Consider the following 22,266-nt stretch of genomic DNA (forward strand, 5'->3'; position numbering starts at 1 on the left):
TGGTGCGCTGGATTGTCCTGGGGTCACTTGATTACCTGGGTTTCTGGTGAGGGTCAGTGACTGAACCACTGTTGTACTTTGCCCATAGGTCCTTCAAGAGGAGCGATCCTGTTAATCCTTATCATGTAGGTTCCGGCTATGTCTTTGCACCAGCCACCAGTGCCAACGACAGTGAGATATCCAGCGATGCGCTGACGGATGATTCCATGTCCATGACGGACAGCAGTGTGTGAGTATCCTGGCCACCCTTCCGTGGGCTTGCTTGGGAATGGAAACCACCTGGGCACTTAGCCAGAATCGTCTGTCATCCTCACCTGGCTTTGCAGACCCCACCTGTGCGTGTATGGATATCGGTTTGGTGGGAGGGGAGTATGACAAGGGTATGGTGCTGGTTAAGGAGGATGGGCCATCTGGGTAGGGTAAAGCTTAGAGCTTTGAAAGTTGGGGGGATATTGTAACAGAAGAAAACTAAAGGACAGTAGAAGATTAGGATGAATGAATATTTATAGATTCCTTGAGTTTAAAAAACCTTCTTCTGGTTGTCATCTGGTTGTCCCTGTGGGAACAGTTGCTTGGCTGGTCCAGAAACCCAGGTATTCTGTCTACAGAACCAACAGCTGGGAGACAAGGTGGCATTAGAAGGGTCTGTGTTAGGTATTCATTGTTTTTGGAGGAAAAGGCATTGCAAGTGGGGGTGAGAAAGCCAGAAATCTCTAAAGAGCCACAGCGTGTAACATTCCGCACTGTTATGTTTTTAAATGGACATCGTTTATTCAGTAAGTGTGTGTGGAGTGTTAGATACTGAGGACCCTAAGTAGGGACTGTCTCCAAAGTCATGTCTGATCTTGGACCTTTGGCAGACAGCCTTTGATTTTTGAAAGTCACCCAAGATATTGGCGTGGTCTGATGAGGTCAGAAGGCCCTTAGTCAAGGTAACGTTTTGAATTTTAGGTCATCTGAAGTCAAGTCATGGCAATCTCTGTGGATGGACAGCAGTGATCCTCAGTGAGTCTCACGAGGAGGGATGTGTAGCTGTGGCCTGGGTATCCCCGTCTCCTGCCATCCTTTGAGGTTTTGGTTCAGGAGACCCAGAGTGGAGCCTGGGGATGGGGGGGATGGCTGAAATTTCCCAAAGGTTTCGCACCTAACACCCGGTTGAGACTCATTGTTCCAGAAATGGTCTTTGAAAGCTTTTCAATGTTTTGGAGTCAGAATTTCGCCTGCTAAGGGAACAATTTTGAAAGGCAAACCCATTGAACCGTGTAAGTTCTGGCACACTTATTTAGAGTTTGTTCCTTTTAGCTTCCTAAAACTGGACCATCTATTCTTCCAGTTTGTTTGAAACTATCTGGTTTTCATTGGCCAATGTCCTGTTGCCTGGCCTGTGGGTGGCATGGGACCAATTGGAGGGAAAGTTGATGAGGTGAGTTTGGGAACCTACTATTTATTTTGCTGGTGTCTTTTATTGTGTTACCTCAAATTCCCTTGTTAGTAAAGGGAGAGAGATTCTTAAGGTGCAAGATTCAATTTTAATAAAAATAGCATTTTGGCATTAATACACATCTTCCATCCAATATGGAAACAGGAAAGTACACACCTTTCATCCAGTATGGAGATATGAGAAGTTTCACAGAAGTCAGTTTTCCATATTGACCGAACTTTCAGTATCCATACTTGAAAAAATTATGCTTTGATAATTTTTTGGTGGACATATTTCTTAGAATACATTTGCTCTGTCATTATTGAATAGTATTAGACAGGGCATAATTTATCTCTCAGTTATCCAAATAATACCAAGATCTGTTTGTGTACTTTGTTGTAGTGGTTCTCTCATAGTCAATGAGGGTGCATAGGGTTATCTGACCCTTTCCCCTTTGAAAAGTTTCTCTCTTTTCTCTTTTCATTCTCCCTGCTGTGATGTTTTGCTGTCTGTGTGCTTGCTTCTAGCAAACATTCCTCCTGTAGCATATATTAATTTGTGCATTGTGTGGGAATCTTAGCATTATGTGTAAAATAAGAGTAAGTTGAAATTGATTGAAGGCATTGAGTGAATCTCCTAAGTCAAATGCAGTTTACGTAAGATGATAAGACTTCTGTTTAGTTTTCTTAGAGACTGTTTTTGGCTTGCTTCCTGGTCCTTGGCTGCATGTCAGTCCCCATCATTGAGGTGTTATTCTGGGTTCATGATGAGATAATTTGGGTGTAGTCCCATACTTATTTCTGTTTGATCCTAGCAAGACCCAATCAGAAAGGTAGGCAGGCAGATACCTGGGATTTTACAGATGAGGAAATAAGGTCTGGTGCTTCCACAGCCATGCACCTCTGAGACAGACCTCAGGTCCAGGCCACACACAGGCCCTGCACTTTGCCCGCTCTGCCCTTCCCCCAGGCACGAGCATTCTCAACATGAGATCTGTGAATAGGACCAGTTGGTCATGAGACCTTTGAGCCACTTTGGGTTTCTTTTATTTGTATTTCTTAGTAATCAAGACTGCTTTTTAGGAAGACTAGTTCAGGGAGGGGTAGAAGGGAGCAGGTTCTAAGTTCTCCCCTGCAGCCACCCCATTTACTTCCTCTTCTTTTATCCTCTTCCCAGAAGAAAAACTTTCTTTTATTTAGAGGTGACTTTACAACTCTCACCCTTCTCCCTTTAGCTGAAGCACTTTGGATTCCAAGCATGGGGGAGCCACTTTTCAGGGATCAGAAAGGTTACCTTTGCCAGTCCCTATTCTAGGTGGCAAGGGTTAGTGTGTAGGTCAGTGAGGCCCACTTTGATACAGAGACAGAAGGGCAAGTCCCTCACATAGCAGCTTTCTCTTTGGGGGCATAGTAGATACCTTTAGGTCCCTGGTGGCAGAACCTGTTAGTGTTAATAAGCCTATCCTGTGGCAAAGCTGCCTTGGATGGATAATGAGTAAACCAGTAAGCCAGGAGGAAGTGCCTGCAAGGCCTGGAGACCCGTGGGCTCATGGTGTTGGCTCTGTTCGTCCTGGTGGTGTTGCGTGGCTCTGTGCTCTCTGCTAACCAAGTGCGCAGGTTATCAGGTTAACTGTCACAGTTGTGCCCACCTGGGCATTTATACTAATTGGGAGTGCATTTGGCATCCATGTGGGATCACTGTCTCTTGGGCATTGTCTCACGCTGCCTCTAGTGGGGCTCACTAGAAAACATCAGAAGGGTCTCCAGACTTGTTGGCACTGACTCAAGCTGCCATTGGGTGCCAGGCATGGGGGTCTCTGGGGCCCTCCCCACTCTGCTACAAGCAGACTTGGCGATGCAACGTGTTCTCTGGCCGACTGGCCCTGGGTGTGTGTGATCCTGCCCAGTGCTGGGCGGTCACCCGGGATTCCCAGGGCTGGGATCAGACCCCCTCTTCAGAGCTCTGCCAATTGTGGGCCTCGTGCAGATGAGAGCGCCGGGCGAGAAATAAAGTGTGTGGGGGATGAAAAGCTGAACTGAATCGCTTTCAGCCCATTGTTCATCCCGGGAAGCTTAGAGGGGATAAGAGGGTAGCAGGCCCCTTTGAAATTTCCTTGAACAAGTGAATAGGAGCGCCCCATAAAGCATGAAAAGAGCCCTGGCTGTTTCTCCCCGTCACAATGGCCAGTGCGGGCTGTGAGGGGCTGGGGAGGGGGGCTGGCTGCCCTGCTGGGAGCTGGGGAGGGAACAGGGCTGGGGAGGGGGGAGGGGGAGAGAGGGGGTCACAGGCAGCCTTCAATAGACTCCAGAAGGTTGGAGTTCATTAGACACAAGCCCAGGAAAGCAATCGTCTCATTTGCGACAGAACCAATTAAGTCCCGGGGGCCTTTGCAAGAGGCCTGCGTAGAAGTTGGGGCAGTGCTGGCCTGCACTTGGTTATTCCAGGGAGCCACACGCCGGGGCCTGAGTGTGCAGAGCAGGCAGGGGCTTTAAAGAAATCATTGCCTTCTTCCAAAGCCTACTGCTGACTTCTGTTTTCCTGCTAAGTAAAAAGCCCTGTTAAAGATGGCTGGGGATTTGGGCCTCTGAGAAGGCTGTTTTATGAGCCTGTTACTCTGAAACCTGCATTCTCGGAAGAAATGGCTTAATTTTTTTTTCAAGACGGAGTCTCGCTCTGTTGCCAGACTGGAGTGCAGTGGCACAACGTTGGCTCACTGGAACCCCTGCCTCCTGGGTTCAAGCGATTCTCCTGCCTCAGCTTCCCAAGTAGCTGGGACTACAGGCGTGTGCCACCACGCCCAGCTAATTTTTCTATTTTTAGTAGAGACGGGGCTTCACCATGTTGGCCAGGATGGTCTCCATCTCTTGACCTCCTGATCCGCCCGCCTCAGCCTCCCAAAGTGGTGGGATCACAGGCGTGAGCCACCGCGACCTGTCAAAAAAGTTTTTTAACTTTAACTGCCAGACTCCCACCAAAATTCTTGCAGCACTGGAGGCAGAAGGCTTGTGGGGCCATTCCAGGGCATCAGGCTTAGAAAGATGGAGTGAAGGGGCAGGAAACATCAGAAGCAGCAGACTCTTTGCCGCCCAAGTGTAGCCATGGTTAGAGGTTGCCAGGAAGCATGAAAGCTAAGTCAGTGGCGTGGAGGCCTTTGTCCCTTTCTGCTAGGAGCTGCTCTTATAATCAGGATCAACATACGTTTGTATGTTGCTTTAGCTCTGAGTGTCCCCAGATCAGCACAAGATGATTTTTTGGTGTTCCACACAGGGAATGTCGTGAGTTATTTATTTGTATTTCTTTATATCTTATTTATGGGGGTTTACTTTGGACACCAGGAAATGCATCTGAGTGAACTTCAAATATTAACCTTTTCCTACAAACCAGGCTTTTGATGTTGGCTGTGATCAGAGGCTGCCTTCAGAGTGGTTGCCAAATGAAGATGCGAGTGGACGCATGTGTTCATGAGTCTGCTATTTCAAAGTCGCCAGAAAATGACATTCAGGGTAGGTCGGGCATGGTGAAGTCAAAAGGCTAAGCTAATTGGCTCGACTCAAATGGCAGCTAAGTGGAGTCCACACTTCAAAACCGTGCTCCCCAGAAACAGCTGGGCCTAGCAGCAGGCTCGTTAACTAAAATGTTTATAATTAAAGGAGACCGTATAGGAACCGAAACTCTGGTGCTCTCCAGCCTACAGGCTTGAGCAGCCAGGAAACTGATCATAGACTTTTAGAGCTTGAATAAAAGAAGAGAGGCCCCCTTTTGGAATGAGGGGCTGTTTTGGAAGAAGATTCTTGGCTGAAGGGAATTAAAGCCACATTTCCTTGAAGGCGTCTGTTAGCATTTCTGAGCCTCTATGGGCTGACATCTTCCTTTTCTGCTCTGGTTACAAGTTGCCTTTCCAGCAGTTTAGTCCTTCACCTGCCCTGGGTAATGGAGTGTGTGTGGTGGTGGTGATGGGGGCAGTATGAGGTGCTTATGAAATAATTCGTTCCTTTTGCCTTCAATATTGCAGTTAGCTACTCCCCTCCCCATCCCTACCCCCATCCTGGCTTTTTTTTTTTTTTAAACCTTATTATATGGAAGAAGAAAAAGAGGCATAAGAGCTCTACCATTGACTTTCATCTGGGAGAAGGAAAAGGAGAAAAGAGTGAAAGCTACCAGTGGAAACGTCAGCGTCTTGGAGGGGGTGAATGGGGGACTCTTCTAGGACTCTTGAAGCCTTATGTCACTTGTGTCATGGTGGGGTCCATGGAGTGCTTGACTCCTGCCCCCAAGACTGTCAGGAAGAGGCCTGGAGCAGAGTCATCCACTGTCTTAAGTCCCCGAAAGAGAGAGCTCTAAGGCAGCAGAATTTGGTTAGACCAGCATGAGCCCAATCTGTGGGATACCGCCACCCCCACCATACAAGGTGTTTTAGGTGAGAGATGGGGATATTCAGCATGGCTTGGGAATCACCTGGCAAGCCCCATAGCTAGTGAGTACTATGAGGTTGGGGAGGACTTTCCAGAACATTCCACAGATTTCCTCCTCATCTCTTCTGAAAGGTGACTGCATGGGGCTTAGGAAATGGCACCTCCACATTCAGACCATTAGGAAGCTTGACTGCTGGTTGGGGCTGGGAAGGGCATCTTATTGAAATGAGGACCAAGTGTAGGTTGTTAACAGATGCTTGTTCTGGAGTCCAGCAGTAGCTTGGGTATGAGTTCTCAATCTGCTACTGACTGTAACACTAGGTGACTAATTGAGCATTTCTGGTCATCTGTAAATGTGGCTCATTAAGGTTCTTATGAGAATGAAGTCTGATTATAGGTCTGATGTCTGACCTACAGTAGGGACTCAGTATGTAGGAGCTGGCATTCTCAGGTTGGGATCAGTTGCCTTGGGTGCGATTTGGTTTCTGGTCAAGCCAGGCATGCTTGAAGTCCCATTTTCAACTGTGCCTGCTAAACTACCCAAGGTGAAGAAACAGAGTTTTGATAAATAATCTTTAGGTGGGCTTGGTCAAGTGCCGAGCCTCATGAGTAGGAGGCTGACTGGGAGATGTGTTTCTCCAGCACTGGTCAACCAGCTGCTGCTAATCTTTCCCACAGTGCTCTGTCTCTGCTCCATACTCACCTTTCTTTGGGGCAGTACTCACACTTGTGGGTAAGCTGTTGCTGTGGCTACTGATCTCTCTTCTCTCCCTTCCTTACTCCCCTCAATGCAATTATCCTTTATGCACTCCTTAGCCAGGCTTTGGTTAACATACATTGGTTTGTTGATCTATTGGAATCTTCATTGTCCCTTGTGTGGCCCCATTTTCTGACCTAGGTCAGCAGACTTCCTGAAAATGCAGCTACTTAGAATTCTAGGGCATTTGAGATAAGGAGCTAGAGGTTGACCAGTTACTCCTGGCTGCCTCCTGGGTATTTTTAGACATTGCTAATTATCCTAAAGTATTTTTCTTCCACCCTATGAAGAACCAAACATTGGGGAAAGGGAAGTAGCCAAACACCCAGTTTCAATATTTACAGCCTCCAAGTATGATTCATTATGAAAATGTTTGCACCCTGAGGCTTTTGTAAATAAGGGACCTCCTGAAGGGACATCAATGGGAAAATAGTCACACCTTGACCATTCTGCTTTTAAGAAGGAAATTCTTTCTGGAAAAAAATCATGGCAACTCCAGGTCATGGTTGTAGTGAACAGTAGCTGGAGTGCAGGCTTTTTAAACATTCTTCTACTTGTTAATGTTTTGTTTTTAAAAATATAATGGATAGGGGCCCAGACTTTTACAGGTCTTTGCCCAAAGGTCCCTTTCTCAATGAGGACTTCATTGACACCCACATCCAATTTAAATTTGCAGCTTACCCACCCGCCAGTGATTCTCCTTTTCCTGCTTATTCATAGTACATATCACTAACATACTATTTTTTATTTTGTTCATTGCCTGTGCCTCCCCATTAGAATATAGACTTCAAGAAAGCAGTTGTTTGAATTATGTATCCACTTTGTCTGCTGCTCTCTTGCCTAGTGCCTAGGAGAAGATCTGGCACATAGTAGGTGCTAATCTTTAAATGGATTGCACAGACCACCACATAGTAGGGGCTTTTCTTTTCATGCCCACATTGGTCATGCATCTTTGAAAATTCGTTGGTTGGGGGGTGGCAGGGTTTGGAGCTGAGAGAAGGGGCCAAAATGTTATATATTCTTTTTATTAATCACCCTGTACTGGTTTATAAAAAGAATACATTTGGAAATGACTGGGAAGTTGACTTAGAGAGTTATGCATACTTCACTAATGCCTGATTTAGCCCTCTGTAGGTTTGGTCCTTATCCCTACAACTTTCTGCCCTGGCCCTCTCCATAAGGTACTGGTTCCTGGTTTGAAGCAGTGGGAACAAGTGGGAGGACCAATGGGGCCTGAGAATCTCCTACTTGGGGCACCTATAAAATAGGGGAGCCTTTGCTCTGCCTAGGCTGGCTGGAGTGTAACCCAGTTCTAAGACAGCAGCCCAAGAGATGAACTTTCCAGGCTCTTTCCAAGTCGATGCTCCTGCATCCGAGGGAGCCAAGTTTCCATAGATGATTGATGGGCAGGATTTAAATTTGATCTTGGGTGGATCCTTCCCTGTGGGAACACTGATGGTATCTGGAGACATGTGACACTCCTATGGAAGCATGTGACCCTGTCGGCGGGATCTTAAGATGGCATATGAGAGTAGCCCATGTGCTGAAAACATCCTTGTAAGCCTGTGGATTCTGTCTTTTTCTTTCCCTTAGAGATGGAATTCCTCCTTATCGTGTGGGGAGTAAGAAACAGCTCCAGAGAGAAATGCATCGCAGTGTGAAGGCCAATGGTCAAGTGTCTCTACCTCATTTCCCGGTGAGTACAGTCTGGAGTGAGGAGACACCTGTTTTCTGCCATGTTGAGTCCTAAAGAAAAGGAGTGGGAGGTGGAAGTTGGGAGGTATAGGGAAGGTAGAAAAGAGCAGTCCCTAAGGTCCCCTAGGGCAAAGGGAGAGAAAAGAAGAACTGGACAATAGGCATTACATGTTTTTTGGGTTGTGATAGTGAGCACAGTAATGTGATTATGAGGTTGTCAATCAGTTTTGCTATAAAGGAATACCTGAGGTTGAGTAATTTATAAATAAAAGAGGTTTATGGCTGGGTGCAGTGGCTCATGCCTGTAATCTCAGCACTTTGGGAGTCTGAGGCGGGCAGATCACCCTAGGTCAGGAGTTCGAGACCAGCCTGGCCAACGTGGTGAAACCCCACCTCCACTAAAAATACAAAAATTAGCTGGGTGTGGTGACGCGCGCCTATAGTCCCAGCTACTTGGGAGGGTAAGGCAGAGGAATCACTTGAACCTGGGAGGCGGAGGTTGTGAGCTGAGATCATACCGTTGCACTCCAGCCTGGGCGACAGAGCGAGACTGTCTCAAAAGAAAAAAAAAAAAGAGGCTTATTTGGTTCACAGATATGCAGGCTGTACAAGAAGCATGGTGCCAACATCTGCTTCTGGTGAAGGTTTCAAGAAGCTTTCAATCATAATGTAAGGGGAAGGGGAGCCACTGTGTAAAAGGGAGAGAAGCAGCAAGCTAGGGTTGGGGGTGGTGGTGGGCAGTGCCATGTTCTTTCAAACAACCAGATCTCATATGAACTAACAGGGAAAACTTGCTCATTGCTGCAGGGAGGGCACCAAGCACCCAAACACCTCCCACTAGGCCCACTTCCACCACTGGGGATCATATTTCAACATGAGATCTGGAGGGGACAAACAGCCAAACTATGTCAGAGGTTTGATGACCTATTTTTGAACCTTTGCATTTTCTGAATTTAAAAAAAAAAAAAAAATTCCCTATGAGAAAGAAACTGAAGCACTTATTTCCCAGAAACCAAGAAATGCTAGATAATCCATGCTTCTCTACAGCTTGGTGAGCTCACTGTATTTCCACTAGAATGGAAGCCCTCTGTGGGGAGGGGAGGAGTTTTATCTCTTCTGTTAACCTCTGTATGCACAGAGACTATAACACTAACTGACACATAACAGGTGCTCAGTAAACATTTGAGTGAATGAATAAGGAACCTCTGCCCCCTTGGGACAGACACATAATAGGTGCTCAATAAACATTTGAGTGAATAAGGAACCTCTGCCCCCTTGGGACATTCTCCTGCCCTCCTCACTGGGACATTCTACTTGTGTCAATCACAGGACTCCAAGTCATTTTAGTCAGTGATTTTAGTCATTCATTTATGTATTGATTGACCATTTCTCCTCCTGGCTTCTGAAGCCCTGGAGAGTAGCTGTTCCTTTCCAGCTCCAGAACTTGGCTTGGTACCTGCTGGTGAGTCTGTGCCTATCAAATACAGAATGAACGAAGTGTTTAGAAGTGAGGATCTCCTGAGCAGCTTCTTCCTGTAACTCAGATGGTGGATGAAGGGCTTTTCTGGGACCTCTCCTTTTATTTCCATGCCTGCTAAAGCAGCCAGCACATGGCTGTACTCAAGAGAACTTCCCCATCTACATTCCCATTTTAGGGCTGTGCTGTTTACCATAGCCTCAGATCCAGGTTGCAGTGACACTCTTCTTTAAGGAAGGGAAGAAAGCACCCAGCTCACAGCAGGTGTTTATGAATCCTTCCTGCCAGCTTCAGAGAATCCCATTGGTCTGTCTGGTTATGTTGTGGTTAAAAAATTAACACATTGAATTGCTAAACCTATGGTGCATTAGTGCACCAACTGTAGCTCTTCTCTGAAAGCCCCTCACACGGACAAGGGCACACTTACCTTGTTTTAAAATTAGCATATTGAAATTGCTTTTCTGAGGACCTCTAGCATTCCCCCTCCTCCACAGTTAGTAAGTATTGATGACATACTATTATTGTTTTTTTGACTGGGGGATATGTGTGTTAACAAAGAAAAGTTCTATCGCCCAGGCTTGTAAATTAGATGATTTTGTCCTGGGGTGTGCAAATCGACTTTCTCCATCAGGCAGCGCTTTGATTGGGGGCTGCAAGGAGCCAGCCTGTGTGAGAATGGCCACCTACACAGGAGCCTTTCTCTCCCCTCTCAGTTTCTGCAGCTAAGTGGTTGCCGTGGCAAGGCCCATCTTTGCAGCTGGGGGACATGCTAGCCTTTGCAAGTTAGCTTTCTGCTCCCCCCACCCTACCCCAAAGGAGCCAAGCAAGAGGGAGATTAGGAAGAAGGAGGTAGAACAACTGGAGAGGTGGGGGGTTGGGTGGGGGGAGCGAGATGACAGGAAAAGGACAGAAAGCTGGGCAGCAGGGGTTCTCTCTGTTTGCTGCTTTTGGCAGGCGTACTCGGTGCCTTTTTATATTCTGCACTTGATTTGGAGATGTTCCCTTTTCCCTTGATAGATCAGCTTCAGGCAGCCAAGCTCAGCAGTGTTCTGCTACTAGCCTGCAGCAGCTTTCTTCATTTTCTGTACAAAGAGAGAGGGAGGAGGGAAGGAGAAAAACGAGGGAGATCGAGGACAGTGTTGAGACAACACCACCTCAAAGGTGCGCAGTGTGCGGCCAGGAAATAAATTACCACTTCTTCTCTGATCCAGGCCGTTTGACTCCCTTCCCCCTCCCTTTCCTCCCTCCCACCTCCTTTCCAATCTTATTTTTTTAAATTTTCAACTCCCTTTCTGTTTAGATTCTACTTTTTATTCCTTGAGTTGGTCTCTCCCCTCCCTACTCAGAGGGCTGCCTTTTTTTTTTTTTTTTTTGATGTTTGACAACAGTCTTTGAAGATTTTCTACTTCAGAGTAGCTACTGATGGGCTGGTTGTACTACAGAGAGAACAAGCAGGGCCTCTCGGAGTGCGACCAACTGCTCCTGCCCAAGGCAAACGCTGGTGGGGACCATGGCTCTCCATGAGGCCATGGCGTTAGCGCATAAAAGTCCCGAGCAGCCCAGGCCGCCTTGCCATCCACTCTCCACCCGAACATGGGTTTGCGGTATGCAGCGCCCGGTGCAGGAAGCTCCGGCCAAGCCACCGCCCGCCCGGCCTGCTGAACGTGCCTCCTCCCTTTTCTTTCCACGTCCTGTAGAGAACCCACCGCCTGCCCAAGGAGATGACCCCCGTGGAACCCGCCACCTTTGCGGCTGAGCTGATCTCGAGGCTGGAGAAGCTGAAGCTGGAGTTGGAGAGCCGCCACAGCCTGGAGGAGCGCCTGCAGCAGATCCGAGAGGTAATGCGGCCTAGGCCCTCTCCCTGCTTCCGTTCACGGGGTGCGCGCACTATGAATATGCGCATGCGTGTGGGCTGCCTGTGGGTGTGTGCATGCGTGTGGGCTGCGTGCGCATGTGCGTGTGTTGCGTGTGGGTGTGCGCATGCGTGTGAATTGCGCTTTTTATAGATAGGCCTGTGCGTGTGCGCAGAGGCGTGGCTGTGGGCGTGCACATGGGTGTACGTGCTCCTGCGTAGGGGGCGTGATGTGGCAAGCCCAGGGCCTCGGGCCCTCCTGCTTCCTGGGTCACTTCCCCTTCTGACGTCTTCCGTTTCAGGATGAAGAGAAGGAGGGCTCCGAGCTCACACTCAATTCTCGGGAGGGGGCGCCCACGCAGCACCCCCTCTCCCTACTGCCCTCCGGCAGCTACGAGGAAGACCCGCAGACGATACTGGACGATCACCTGTCCAGGGTCCTGAAGACCCCTGGCTGCCAGTCCCCGGGCGTAGGCCGCTATAGCCCCCGCTCCCGCTCTCCGGACCACCACCACCACCACCACCATTCGCAGTACCACTCCCTGCTCCCGCCCGGTGGCAAGCTGCCTCCCGCGGCCGCCTCACCGGGCGCTTGTCCCCTCCTCGGGGGCAAGGGCTTTGTGACCAAGCAGACGACGAAGCATGTCCACCACCACTACATCCACCACCACGCCGTCCCCAAGACCAAGGAGGAGATCGAGGCGGAGGCCACGCAGCGGGTGCACTGCTTCTGCCCTGGGGGCCCGGAGTATTACTGCTACTCGAAATGCAAAAGCCACCCCAAGGCCCTGGAAACCATGCCCGGCGAGCAGTTTGGGTAAGTGCCGGGCAGACCACAGTGTCCCGTGTGGGGCTTCTCTCCCAGCCAGGTCCATGGGCAGGTGTGAGGTGGGAGCCTTATCACAGGCGTTTAGTTTCTGAGAGGGCACGGCTGGGTGAGGGTGTGGGGAGCAGGTGCATGGGATTTTCGTGTCACCGCCCACCCCACTTGCTGAATTGTCTGATTCTAGGAGTCCCGGAGATTTAACCGGGTCTCTGGGTTGGGTGTGGTTCTTGGTTCCCCACAGCGGCAGCAGAGGCAGTACCTTGCCCAAACGCAATGGGAAAGGCACGGAGCCGGGCCTGGCCCTGCCCGCCAGGGAAGGAGGGGCCCCCGGCGGAGCTGGGGCCATGCAACTTCCCCGGGAGGAAGGAGACAGGTCGCAGGATGTCTGGCAGTGGATGTTGGAGAGTGAGCGGCAGAGCAAGCCCAAGCCCCATAGGTAAACACCACTTGCCGCCGTCGCGGCCGCGAGGGTCATGGGCACTCAGTACGGAGGTATTGTGGGAATGGCTGTTTTTGCAGTCCGCCGAATACAAATGTGACTATTTGCTCCTGCCATCTTAATATTAAACGTTGGACTGAGCAGACCACAAAAATGTCATGTTTTGGCACTGACCCCTGTTCGTGTTATGGTAGTTATTTTTTTCTTCTCTCTCCCTCTGAGCAGAATAGACAAGTTTCTATTGAAGTCACATTTTCCAGTTCTTCTAACCCAGTTTCTTTCCTTCTGTTTTCTCTCTGCTCATTCCTTGTTTAGTGCCCAAAGCACAAAAAAGGCCTACCCCTTGGAGTCTGCCCGCTCGTCTCCAGGCGAACGAGCCAGCCGGCACCATCTGTGGGGGGGCAACAGCGCGCACCCCCGCACCACCCCCCGTGCCCACCTGTTCACCCAGGACCCTGCGATGCCTCCCCTGACGCCACCCAACACGCTGGCTCAGCTGGAGGAGGCCTGTCGCAGGCTGGCTGAGGTGTCAAAGCCCCCAAAGCAGCGGTGAGTGGAAGTGAGGGATCCTAGTTGGGGCAGGGATTGGGTTTGGGTGGTGACCTGGTCTGTGGCTAATGGGGAGGGCCTCTCTTTCTGCCTGGGTCTCAAACCCTCCCATGAGAGGAAGAATTGCTTATGGATGAGTAAGCTTCTCCTTTCCAGCTTCTAGAAATTGTTCCCTTCAGTTATGTTCATTCTACCAGAGTTAAGCCAGGATCTGTGAGGCAAGTCATGCCTAGAATTGGGAGAATGAGTTTCAGTAATTCCTTACAAAGGCCATTTCTTACAAATGTCTGGATTGTTTAAGGCTGGTTAGTTGAGCGTGTAAGAAGCTACGAGATGGAGGAACAAGAGTCCTCAGCCCTTTGCTGGGGCTAAGTGTCCCGTCCTGGGCTCCCAGAGGGGCTTAGAATGGCTGTTGCAAGATGTCTGCCCAGCCTCCTCAGCCACTGTTAACCCAGGGTCTTGGTTGGGTTTCCATAGGGATGGAAGTCGGTTTCGTGTCTCTTCAGGAGGCCAAAGAGTAATTTTCTGTCTGCTCCTCAATTGCTCTGGGGACAACAGTGCACCTCTAAATCCCTCGCCCTGGCTGTGTCCTCAGGTGCTGTGTGGCCAGTCAGCAGAGGGACAGGAATCACTCAGCCACTGTTCAGGCGGGAGCCACGCCCTTCTCCAATCCAAGCCTGGCTCCAGAAGAGTGAGTGTCTTTACCTGGCATTACTGAGATCTGCCGAGTGGTTTATGTTTCAGAGTATTCGCTATCTGGAGTTTCATTTTCGTGAAACTTTTTTTGGTTTTAGAAATCACCTTGATTTTAGTGCTAGTGATGAGGAACAGTAAACATAGACGTGGCCATCCATGTCCTACTGACAAATGCATCATAGCGAAAGTTTTTTTGGTCATACACAAATCAAAAGCTGGGACACGCAGCCATTAGAAGGGTAGAAGGGACCTCAAATTCAGCTGGAAAAGTTGCCGCCATTCAACTTGCAAGTTAGTAGTACTGAAAACATTTGTCACCCTGAGCAGAAGGATCATTCTCCACTGTGGCAGAGATGGAGGGGACCATCCTCGTGTTTTTGCTTGGAGAAGACAGAATATCTTCCCCCAAATTGGGCAGTGATTCTTTCTGTAAATTTAGTCTCATTCAGAGTAGATTGAGAGAAGCCTGCTCAGTTTAGTTACTGGATGGTGCAATTAAAAAGAAATCTGCTAAAGAGATCTGAAATGGTCCGTAGAAAGTTTTCTTTCTGTGTCTTCATCCTGAGCAGTGAGCAATGTTTGAAGTCCTCAGTAGGTCACTACCCTGGATCCTTTCATTGTTTCAGTTGGTTGACCCTAAGTGTACCAGCCGTCCGGGTCTGGGCCAGCCACTTTTTTTTCTTTTTTTTTTTTTCTTTTTTTGGAGGCAGAGTCTCGCTCTGTCACCCATGCTGGAGTGCAGTGGCGCGATCTCAGCTCAGTGCAAGCTCCACCTCCCGGGTTCATGCCATTCTCCTGTCTCAGCGTCCCGAGTAGCTGGGATTGCAGTCACCCACCACCACGCCCAGCTCATTTTTTTTTTTTATTTTTAGTAGAGACAGGGTTTCACCATGTTGGCCAGGCTGGTCTCGAACTCCTGGCCTCAAGTGATCTGCCCACCTCAGCCTCCCAAAGTGCTGGGATTACAGGTGTGAGCCACCACACCCAGCCTAGCAGCTTTTTTTTCAGGCTACTCTACAAAATCTCAGAATAAATGGGGACATGGACATGACTGGGGGCTACCCGCCGTTAGTTGTTCTCATTCTACTGGAATAAGGGGTGGGCTTTAGGCATTCTGAATTCATGCCATCCCAAAGGTGTCCTGCTCTGGGTTTGTCTCTTTAGCACTCTCCAATCCAGGTGAGACCCGGCATCTCTGTGATAATTTCTCTTCTCTCATCTTCTTGGGGAAGCACGCCATTTATGCTAACCTGAAAGAGGCCGCTGTGTACCTTAATTTGGTGGCAGTGGGGAAAGCGATACCAATTCGTACTACTGAAAGGAAATCATCCTTTTCCGCGTGCTCCATGCAGAGCATGTGGGCTTGGACTGTGTGTCCCCCAGAGCTGCCTGCCTCTGAGATGTGGGGCTCTGCCCCAGCCCCCACTTTAACTGCAACCCTAGTGTTTGGATACCCTGTCACTTACGCACATGTGCGCACGTGTGTGTTTGCTTTAGATGTGTGTCTGCTTTAAAATGCTGAACTTGTTCCATTCCATCTTATTTTCAGTCACAAAGAGCCAAAGAAACTGGCAGGTGTCCATGCGCTCCAGGCCAGTGAGTTGGTTGTCACTTACTTTTTCTGTGGGGAAGAAATTCCATACCGGAGGATGCTGAAGGCTCAGAGCTTGACCCTGGGCCACTTTAAAGAGCAGCTCAGCAAAAAGGGAAATTATAGGTAAGAGTCCTGTGGCTTTTTTCTGCTTCCAGTTTGTTTGCTCAGAACCAAGAGCCAGAGCCTGGAGCAGCTCCCCTGGCTGAGCAGACCTGGGCGGGGCAGGGTGGAAGGGGGCTCAGCAGGCGCTGGGGGAGGCTCCTTCTCATTTCTTGTCTCCCCTCACCACTAGCAGAACAATGAAGCAGCAGCCGCAAGAGGGACGCTGCATGGAGGGTTCCCTGGGGGACCTGGCCAGGCTCTTTCCACCAGGTGAATCAGACTGAGGAGAAAAGGAGCAGCCGCTTGCTCTGACAGGAGGAGAGTGGGGCTCAGGCCGCACTGCAGAGGCTTTACCTGCAATTGAAGGGCTTGTGGGCGAGCGGGGAGCAGGGAGAAAAAAGAGGGACAGGCAGGTTGATTAGGAGGGAGGGTCTGGAAGCGCCACCCTCCTGGCTTGAGTTTAGGAGAGACCCTCACATTGAAGTCTCCAAATAGGAACCATGCCTGGGAAAGGTCCCCCCTGTTTTTCTCAGTCTGCCTTTCCATCTGAAGAACCTCCCTGGGTTTTATGGGCCATTAGAAGCAGGGATGCGCCTTTGTCCATAACAAAGAAGGGGCTGGACCTGTGAGTGGGCACAGGGTGAATAGGGCAGTCCACTCTTCCTGCCCGGGCCTGGGCCTCGTTGCCTTCTCCCCTGCAGGGGCTTCAGGAAGGGAACTTACTGGTCTCCTCACCTTGTCTGCAGAGTGGACGGAGGTGCCCTTGAGAAGGTCCTTGCTGACCTTTTAGGGCCCTTGAGAGGGTTCAAGAGCTGAGGAGCATGAGGGCCAGCCCTAGGCCATTCCTTCTCTTGATCACTTCCTCCTAACAGCAGGTGATGACTGCCTCAGTTCATCCTGAGTCCTCCCTTGTCCCTCTTCGTGGCCTGCAGCCCAAGAGAACCTGTGGATTCTGCTCCAGTTCTGTCTCAGGTTTAGGGCTCCAGGCTGGGACAAGGGTGAGATAGGGGCACCCTAGTTTAAGCAGGTGCTCACTCTGGGGTCTACACCCGAGAGAGAGTTCCAACTCCTCAGCTGTGTGCCGTGGACCCTGTACAGGACCACAGTCTATGCCCAGGTGTGAACCCATTGCCGCCACCAGGGCCAGGGATGTGAGTGGAAAACTCTGAATAGCACTTGGTAACCTGCCAGGTGGGCATATGGGCTCCTGGATGGGAATGAGTCCACCTGCAGGGCTCTGAGGCGCCCTCCCCTCTAGGGCAGGCCCTGTGTAGTTTTACTGCCACCTTCATCTGGGAGTTAGTCTGGGCGGGGGCTCAAGGTGAGCCCCTCTTTGGAGCGGGAGGGGATGGAGGTCGGACTGAGCCCCTCTTCGGAGGGGGAGGGAGGGATGGAGGTCGGACTGAGCCCCTGGAGGTGACTGGCCAGCAGGGCGTGTTGCTGGGCCTGGATATTCCCTTTTACACCTGGGCGGAGACAATTGTGAAAAGGTATCAAAGGGATGGGGGAACAGGCCTGGCTGCTGCTGCTGCTGCTTTTATCTTGAAAAGACACAAGGTGAAACTAATGACACAAGTGTGCCCCTCTGGGGATTCATTTTGATCTTGGCTTTGTCTCGGCTGGACTTTGAGTGGAACTGTAGGTGACCTCGGAGAAGAGCCATGTGGCGCTGGCATAAGCTTGCGGGGAAGGTGCCTCCCTCAGCTGCTCTGGCCACATCTGGCTCTGATTTTTTTTTTTTTTTTTCTCCCTGAGGCACAGTTAATAAGCCTGGCTTTGAAGCTCTGGCCTCCCCTTTAATGCACAAAGACTTGCACAAATGGTCAACCCTCCGATCCTCTCCAGTTCTTTCCTGAGTGCATCAGGCTGTGGGAAGGCCCTCCCAGCCGCCTTATCTCTGCAGGGCCTGAGCTGGACTCAGTGCCCTCCTGGGGTGGGACAGGGACACAGGGTGTCATGCCTCACCCTCCCAGCAGGGCTGGTGCTCCAACATCTCAATTTGTACAGATACATCCCCCTTCAAAAAAATTAGAAAGACCCAGTGAGGTTGGGGCCGTGGAGCAGGGGTGGGAGGTAGGGGGACCTGGGATGCGTTGAGTAATCTCAACATGGCAGGGGTTCAAAAAGCAAACAGTCCCTTCAGACGCGCCAGACGCTATTGGTGCCAGATGTCAGAAGAAAGCAAAGTTTGCCACATAAAGCATGTTGCAGTGGAAAAGCCTGTTTCTTGGAGAAAATGAGGGCAGTGCAGTGTGTTTGAAGTCCTGGGGGTGGGGCCGAGAGAATGTGGCCTCTCTCCTCTCTGGAGGAGGTTGCAATTATGTAAAAGGTCGCTGCGTGTTTGCTCAGACATGCTGTGAAAGCCCCACTTGGTGAACCCCGGAGGGGTCGGAGCTGGGGGAGCTGGGGCCAAAGGGGTCTGACGGAGGATGGCGTTGAGGTTTGAGCCCCTTACGTGGAAAAGTGACTTTTCCCCCCACTGTCCCAGGTCTCCTGTGCACAGAGCCCCTCCCCATTTTCTCACTGTCTCCTCTCACGCTCCCCCGAGAATTTTGACCCCTTGACATGAAGTGTCTTCAGTGCTGCCCAGTCAGAGCCATGCCGTTGTTCACCCCAGTGCATTAGCTGGGTCAGGAATGCTAAAAACAAAGAACCTTGACTAAACCCAGCTGTTCACTGTATTTAGCCTTATCTCCTACGAAAGTATTTGGCTTGCCTTTATTAAAGAGGAAAAAAATTGAGCTCTAACTAAGGGGAGTTAATTTTTTTTTTTAAAGGGAAAAGACAAAAACAAAGCCCAACCATAACCCTGAGACACAATTAAATGTTTGAAAGGTTCTCCCATCCCCCCAGGGGACTGTGACCTTCCCTCTGTGAGTGGCCTTTATGGGCTGGAAATGACAGCTTGCAGGGGCAAGTTTAATCCCTCTGAGGGGTCTCCCTTGGCTGGGGACAGGGAAGGAAGAGGCCCTCGCTTAATTTCCTCAGAAGGGGTTTGGGGGTGGGCCTGGCCCGAGAGGACAGCAGTTGTTTCCGAATGTGGCACTCCTGAGAGAGGCCAGGCATTTGCATCTGTACAATTAAACAGCCTCAGAAGAAAGAATGCTGGGGAGGGATAAAAGGAGCCTTTAATCAACGGGCATAATAGAAGGGCCTTTGGTGTTTGACCCTGGAGGGGTGGGATGGGAGAAGAGGCCTGGAAATGGGGAGAAGAGGGAGGGCATCATGGGGCCTGTGCCGTCTGTTCGGCCCTGGGAAGCTGCGCTGGGGTGGCTTGCCTCCTGTGTGGCTGTGCCAGGGCTGTCCAGGACTGTTGCACTTGGGCCCTGGAGGATGGGAAGGCCGAGAGGCCTCCGGACTGCTCAAGCATCTGGAATTCAGCCTTTCACAGACTTCGGCAGGTTCCGCCTCTCCAGGTGGTGGGTTCACAGACTTCGGCAGGTCCTGGCTCTCCAGGTGGTGGGTTCAGGATGTGGCTGAACCTAGAGATAGTCTGGAGTCTCTTTGAAGGACCTGCTTGGCTGCTGCTGCAAATTAACTGCAGGCATTTGTCCTTTCCTTCCCTCCTCCACCCCGCTGCTGAAAAAGGTTGGGGGGAAAAGCAGGTCTGTTTTCCACCATGTATGTGTGTCAGGAGATAGCAGAGATGCTGGGCTGAAGATTGCAGGTGGCAGGTCCGGCCCAGGCTGCTGCTCAGTGGGTGCCCGGCTTTCGTCATCTCGGCCCACCTGCTGCTTGTGGTGTGGCCAGTCCCAGTTGCCATCTTAAAGCAGTTACGGGCAACAGTGTACATGCACACCTGCCATAGCAAATTCCTAGGATACCTCAGTCCTCCATGTTGGCATGCTTTTCTTTTCAACAATGTGGAAAATGCAGTTTACCAAGAAGCTTTTCTGGTTTTCCTTTTAAGGTATTACTTCAAAAAAGCAAGCGATGAGTTTGCCTGTGGAGCGGTGTTTGAGGAGATCTGGGAGGATGAGACGGTGCTCCCGATGTATGAAGGCCGGATTCTGGGCAAAGTGGAGCGGATCGATTGAGCCTTGGGGGTCTGGCTTTGGTGAACTGTTGGAGCCCGAAGCTCTTGTGAACTGTCTTGGCCGTGAGCAACTGCGACAAAACATTTTGAAGGAAAATTAAACCAATGAAGAAGACAAAGTCTAAGGAAGAATAGGCCAGTGGGCCTTTGGGAGGGTGGGGGGAGGTTGATTTTCATGATTCATGAGCTGGGTACTGACTGAGATGAGAAAAGCCTGAACTATTTATTAAAAACATGACCACTCTTGGCTATTGAAGATGCTGCCTGTATTTGAGAGACTGCCATACATAATATATGACTTCCTAGGGATCTGAAATCCATAAACTAAGAGAAACTGTATAGCTTACCTGAACGGGAATCCTTACTGATATTTATAGAACAGTTGATTTCCCCCATCCCCAGTTTATGGATATGCTGCTTTAAACTTGGAAGGGGGAGAGAGGAAGTTTTAATTGTTCTGACTAAACTTAGGAGTTGAGCTTGGAGTGCGTTCGTGGTTTCTTCACTAACAGAGGAATTATGCTTTGCACTACGCCCCTCCAAGTGAAGACAGACTTTTAAAAATGGTGCCCTACCATTGACACACGCAGAAATTGGTGCATTTTTTTTTTTTTTTCCTATGCTGCTCTGTTTTGTCTTAAAGGTCTTGAGGGTTGACCATGTTGCGTCGTCATCAACATTTTGGGGGTTGTGTTGGATGGGATGCAGAGGGAGAGGCAGGGAACCCCGCTCCTTGGGGCCCCAGGTTGATCCTGTGACTGAGGCTCCACCTCCTGTAGCCTCCCCAGGCCCAGGGCCCCGTGGCTGAGGCCTGCTAGAATCACTGCCGCTGTGCTTTGTGGAAACGACAGTTCCTTGTTTTTTTTTGTTTCTGTTTTTGTTTTACATTAGTCATTGGACCACAGCCATTCAGGAACTATCCCCTACCCCGCAAAGAAAATGAACAGTTGTGGGGAGACCCAGCAGCACCTTTCCTCCAGACACCTTCATTTTGATGTTCGGGTTTTTGTGTTAAGTTAATCTGTACATTCTGTTTGCCATTGTTACTTGTACTATACATCTGTATATAGTGTACGGCAAAAGAGTATTAATCCACTATCTCTAGTGCTTGACTTTAAATCAGTACAGTACCTGTACCTGCACGGTCACCCGCTCCGTGTGTCGCCCTATATTGAGGGCTCAAGCTTTCCCTTGTTTTTTGAAAGGGGTTTATGTATAAATATATTTTATGCCTTTTTATTACAAGTCTTGTACTCAATGACTTTTGTCATGCCATTTTGTTCTACTTATACTGTAAATTATGCATTATAAAGAGTTCATTTAAGGAAAACGACTTGGTACAATAATTATTGTAATTAAGAGATGTAGCCTTTATTAAAATTTTATATTTTTCAAAACATTGGCCTTGTGTTTGAATCCTCAGGGTGGGCACAGGGCCAAGGGGCCCTTCCATGTGTAGGCGTCTGTGCTTGATTTCCCACCTTGCCCAAGCCCGTCTCTGACCTCGAGCCCTGACCTGATCTGGACCCACCTGGAGGTTTTGTAAAACCATTTCTTCAAATCACTTGGCTACTGGCTGAGACTTTTGTTGCCTTGGAGCAGGCTGTAGACAACATCTCCTTTGGGAGTCCTCTTCCCTCTAACACCTCCATTCAGCCTCTTCCTCCTGGGCAGATTGTCTCCAGTCCAGCCAGGTAGGTACAGGGGACTAGGGGATGAGAGGAGGCCCTCCCAGGAGTACTTGGCATTTCAATAGGTGTCTCCGACATGAAAGCCATTCAGCAGGTGGTTTCATAGACCTGGAATGTCCACGTGGGGCCAGTGGACTTAGAGATCAAAGCTAGCCAGGCACCCTCCCCATTCTGGGAGCTGATCAACAAGGCTGACTATTAATCCTATCTGACTATTTTATCGTGGGCCATCAGGCCCAGGGCTGGTCAGGTGTCAGGAATATAGCAAGCAGGCGGTGCAGGGGGAGGCGACACGAGCAGCTTCTGCTCCACTCAGTGGATAGGTGTGCTTCTGTGGCCGAGGACCTCAGCAGGCAGTTGCCCTCTCAACAAACATGCCCTCCCTGTACCCTGAGCACTTGGCATGCCAGGCCATTCTTCAGATCTGGGAAAGCAGGTCTTTTTAGTGGAGTCCTAGGAAGAACCCTTTTTAAAAAGAGAGGATCTGTAACTGCAGTTGGACTTCTTGTGTGCTGAGTTTTCATGAAACGAACTCCGTGGTCTGCAGTGGATCTGGTTGGCTTGTTCTTCCCGCTGCCAACTGGCATCAGGCCGGCAGCATAGAGAAAGGCCAGGGTTCTGGCCATGTGGGGTAGGGATGGACTCAAACCCAGTAGCCTCCGCGTGGTGGCAGTGGTAGGAGTTGTCAAGGCTGCTGGGAGAGTCCTGAGTTACCTTCCG

The 22,266-nt window shown here is 49.9% G+C and overlaps 1 protein-coding gene across 11 annotated transcripts in view; it reads left to right on the top strand.

The window, feature by feature from the left end:
- AXIN2 (axin 2) overlaps window positions 1-21,252 on the top strand; it is a 33,151-nt gene extending 11,899 nt beyond the window's left edge. For 5 of the 11 annotated variants that reach the window (XM_050762409.1, XM_050762407.1, XM_050762406.1 and 2 more), the window contains exons 3-12: window positions 89-229; window positions 952-1,005; window positions 8,183-8,285; window positions 11,459-11,599; window positions 11,916-12,430; window positions 12,681-12,875; window positions 13,194-13,427; window positions 14,023-14,118; window positions 15,673-15,840; window positions 19,730-21,252. In XM_050762409.1, coding sequence (XP_050618366.1) covers window positions 89-229; window positions 952-1,005; window positions 8,183-8,285; window positions 11,459-11,599; window positions 11,916-12,430; window positions 12,681-12,875; window positions 13,194-13,427; window positions 14,023-14,118; window positions 15,673-15,840; window positions 19,730-19,856 — 1,774 coding nt within the window. In that variant the 3' untranslated portion in view covers window positions 19,857-21,252. The remainder of the gene's footprint in view (window positions 1-88; window positions 230-951; window positions 1,006-8,182; window positions 8,286-11,458; window positions 11,600-11,915; window positions 12,431-12,680; window positions 12,876-13,193; window positions 13,428-14,022; window positions 14,119-15,672; window positions 15,841-19,729) is intronic. The other 6 variants (XM_050762413.1, XM_050762412.1, XM_050762417.1 and 3 more) reach the window with 4 other exon arrangements.
- The last annotated feature ends 1,014 nt before the right edge of the window (window positions 21,253-22,266 follow it).

This window comes from Macaca thibetana, chromosome 16 (genome assembly GCF_024542745.1).
Source record: "Macaca thibetana thibetana isolate TM-01 chromosome 16, ASM2454274v1, whole genome shotgun sequence".
Classification (NCBI taxonomy): domain Eukaryota; kingdom Metazoa; phylum Chordata; class Mammalia; order Primates; family Cercopithecidae; genus Macaca; species Macaca thibetana.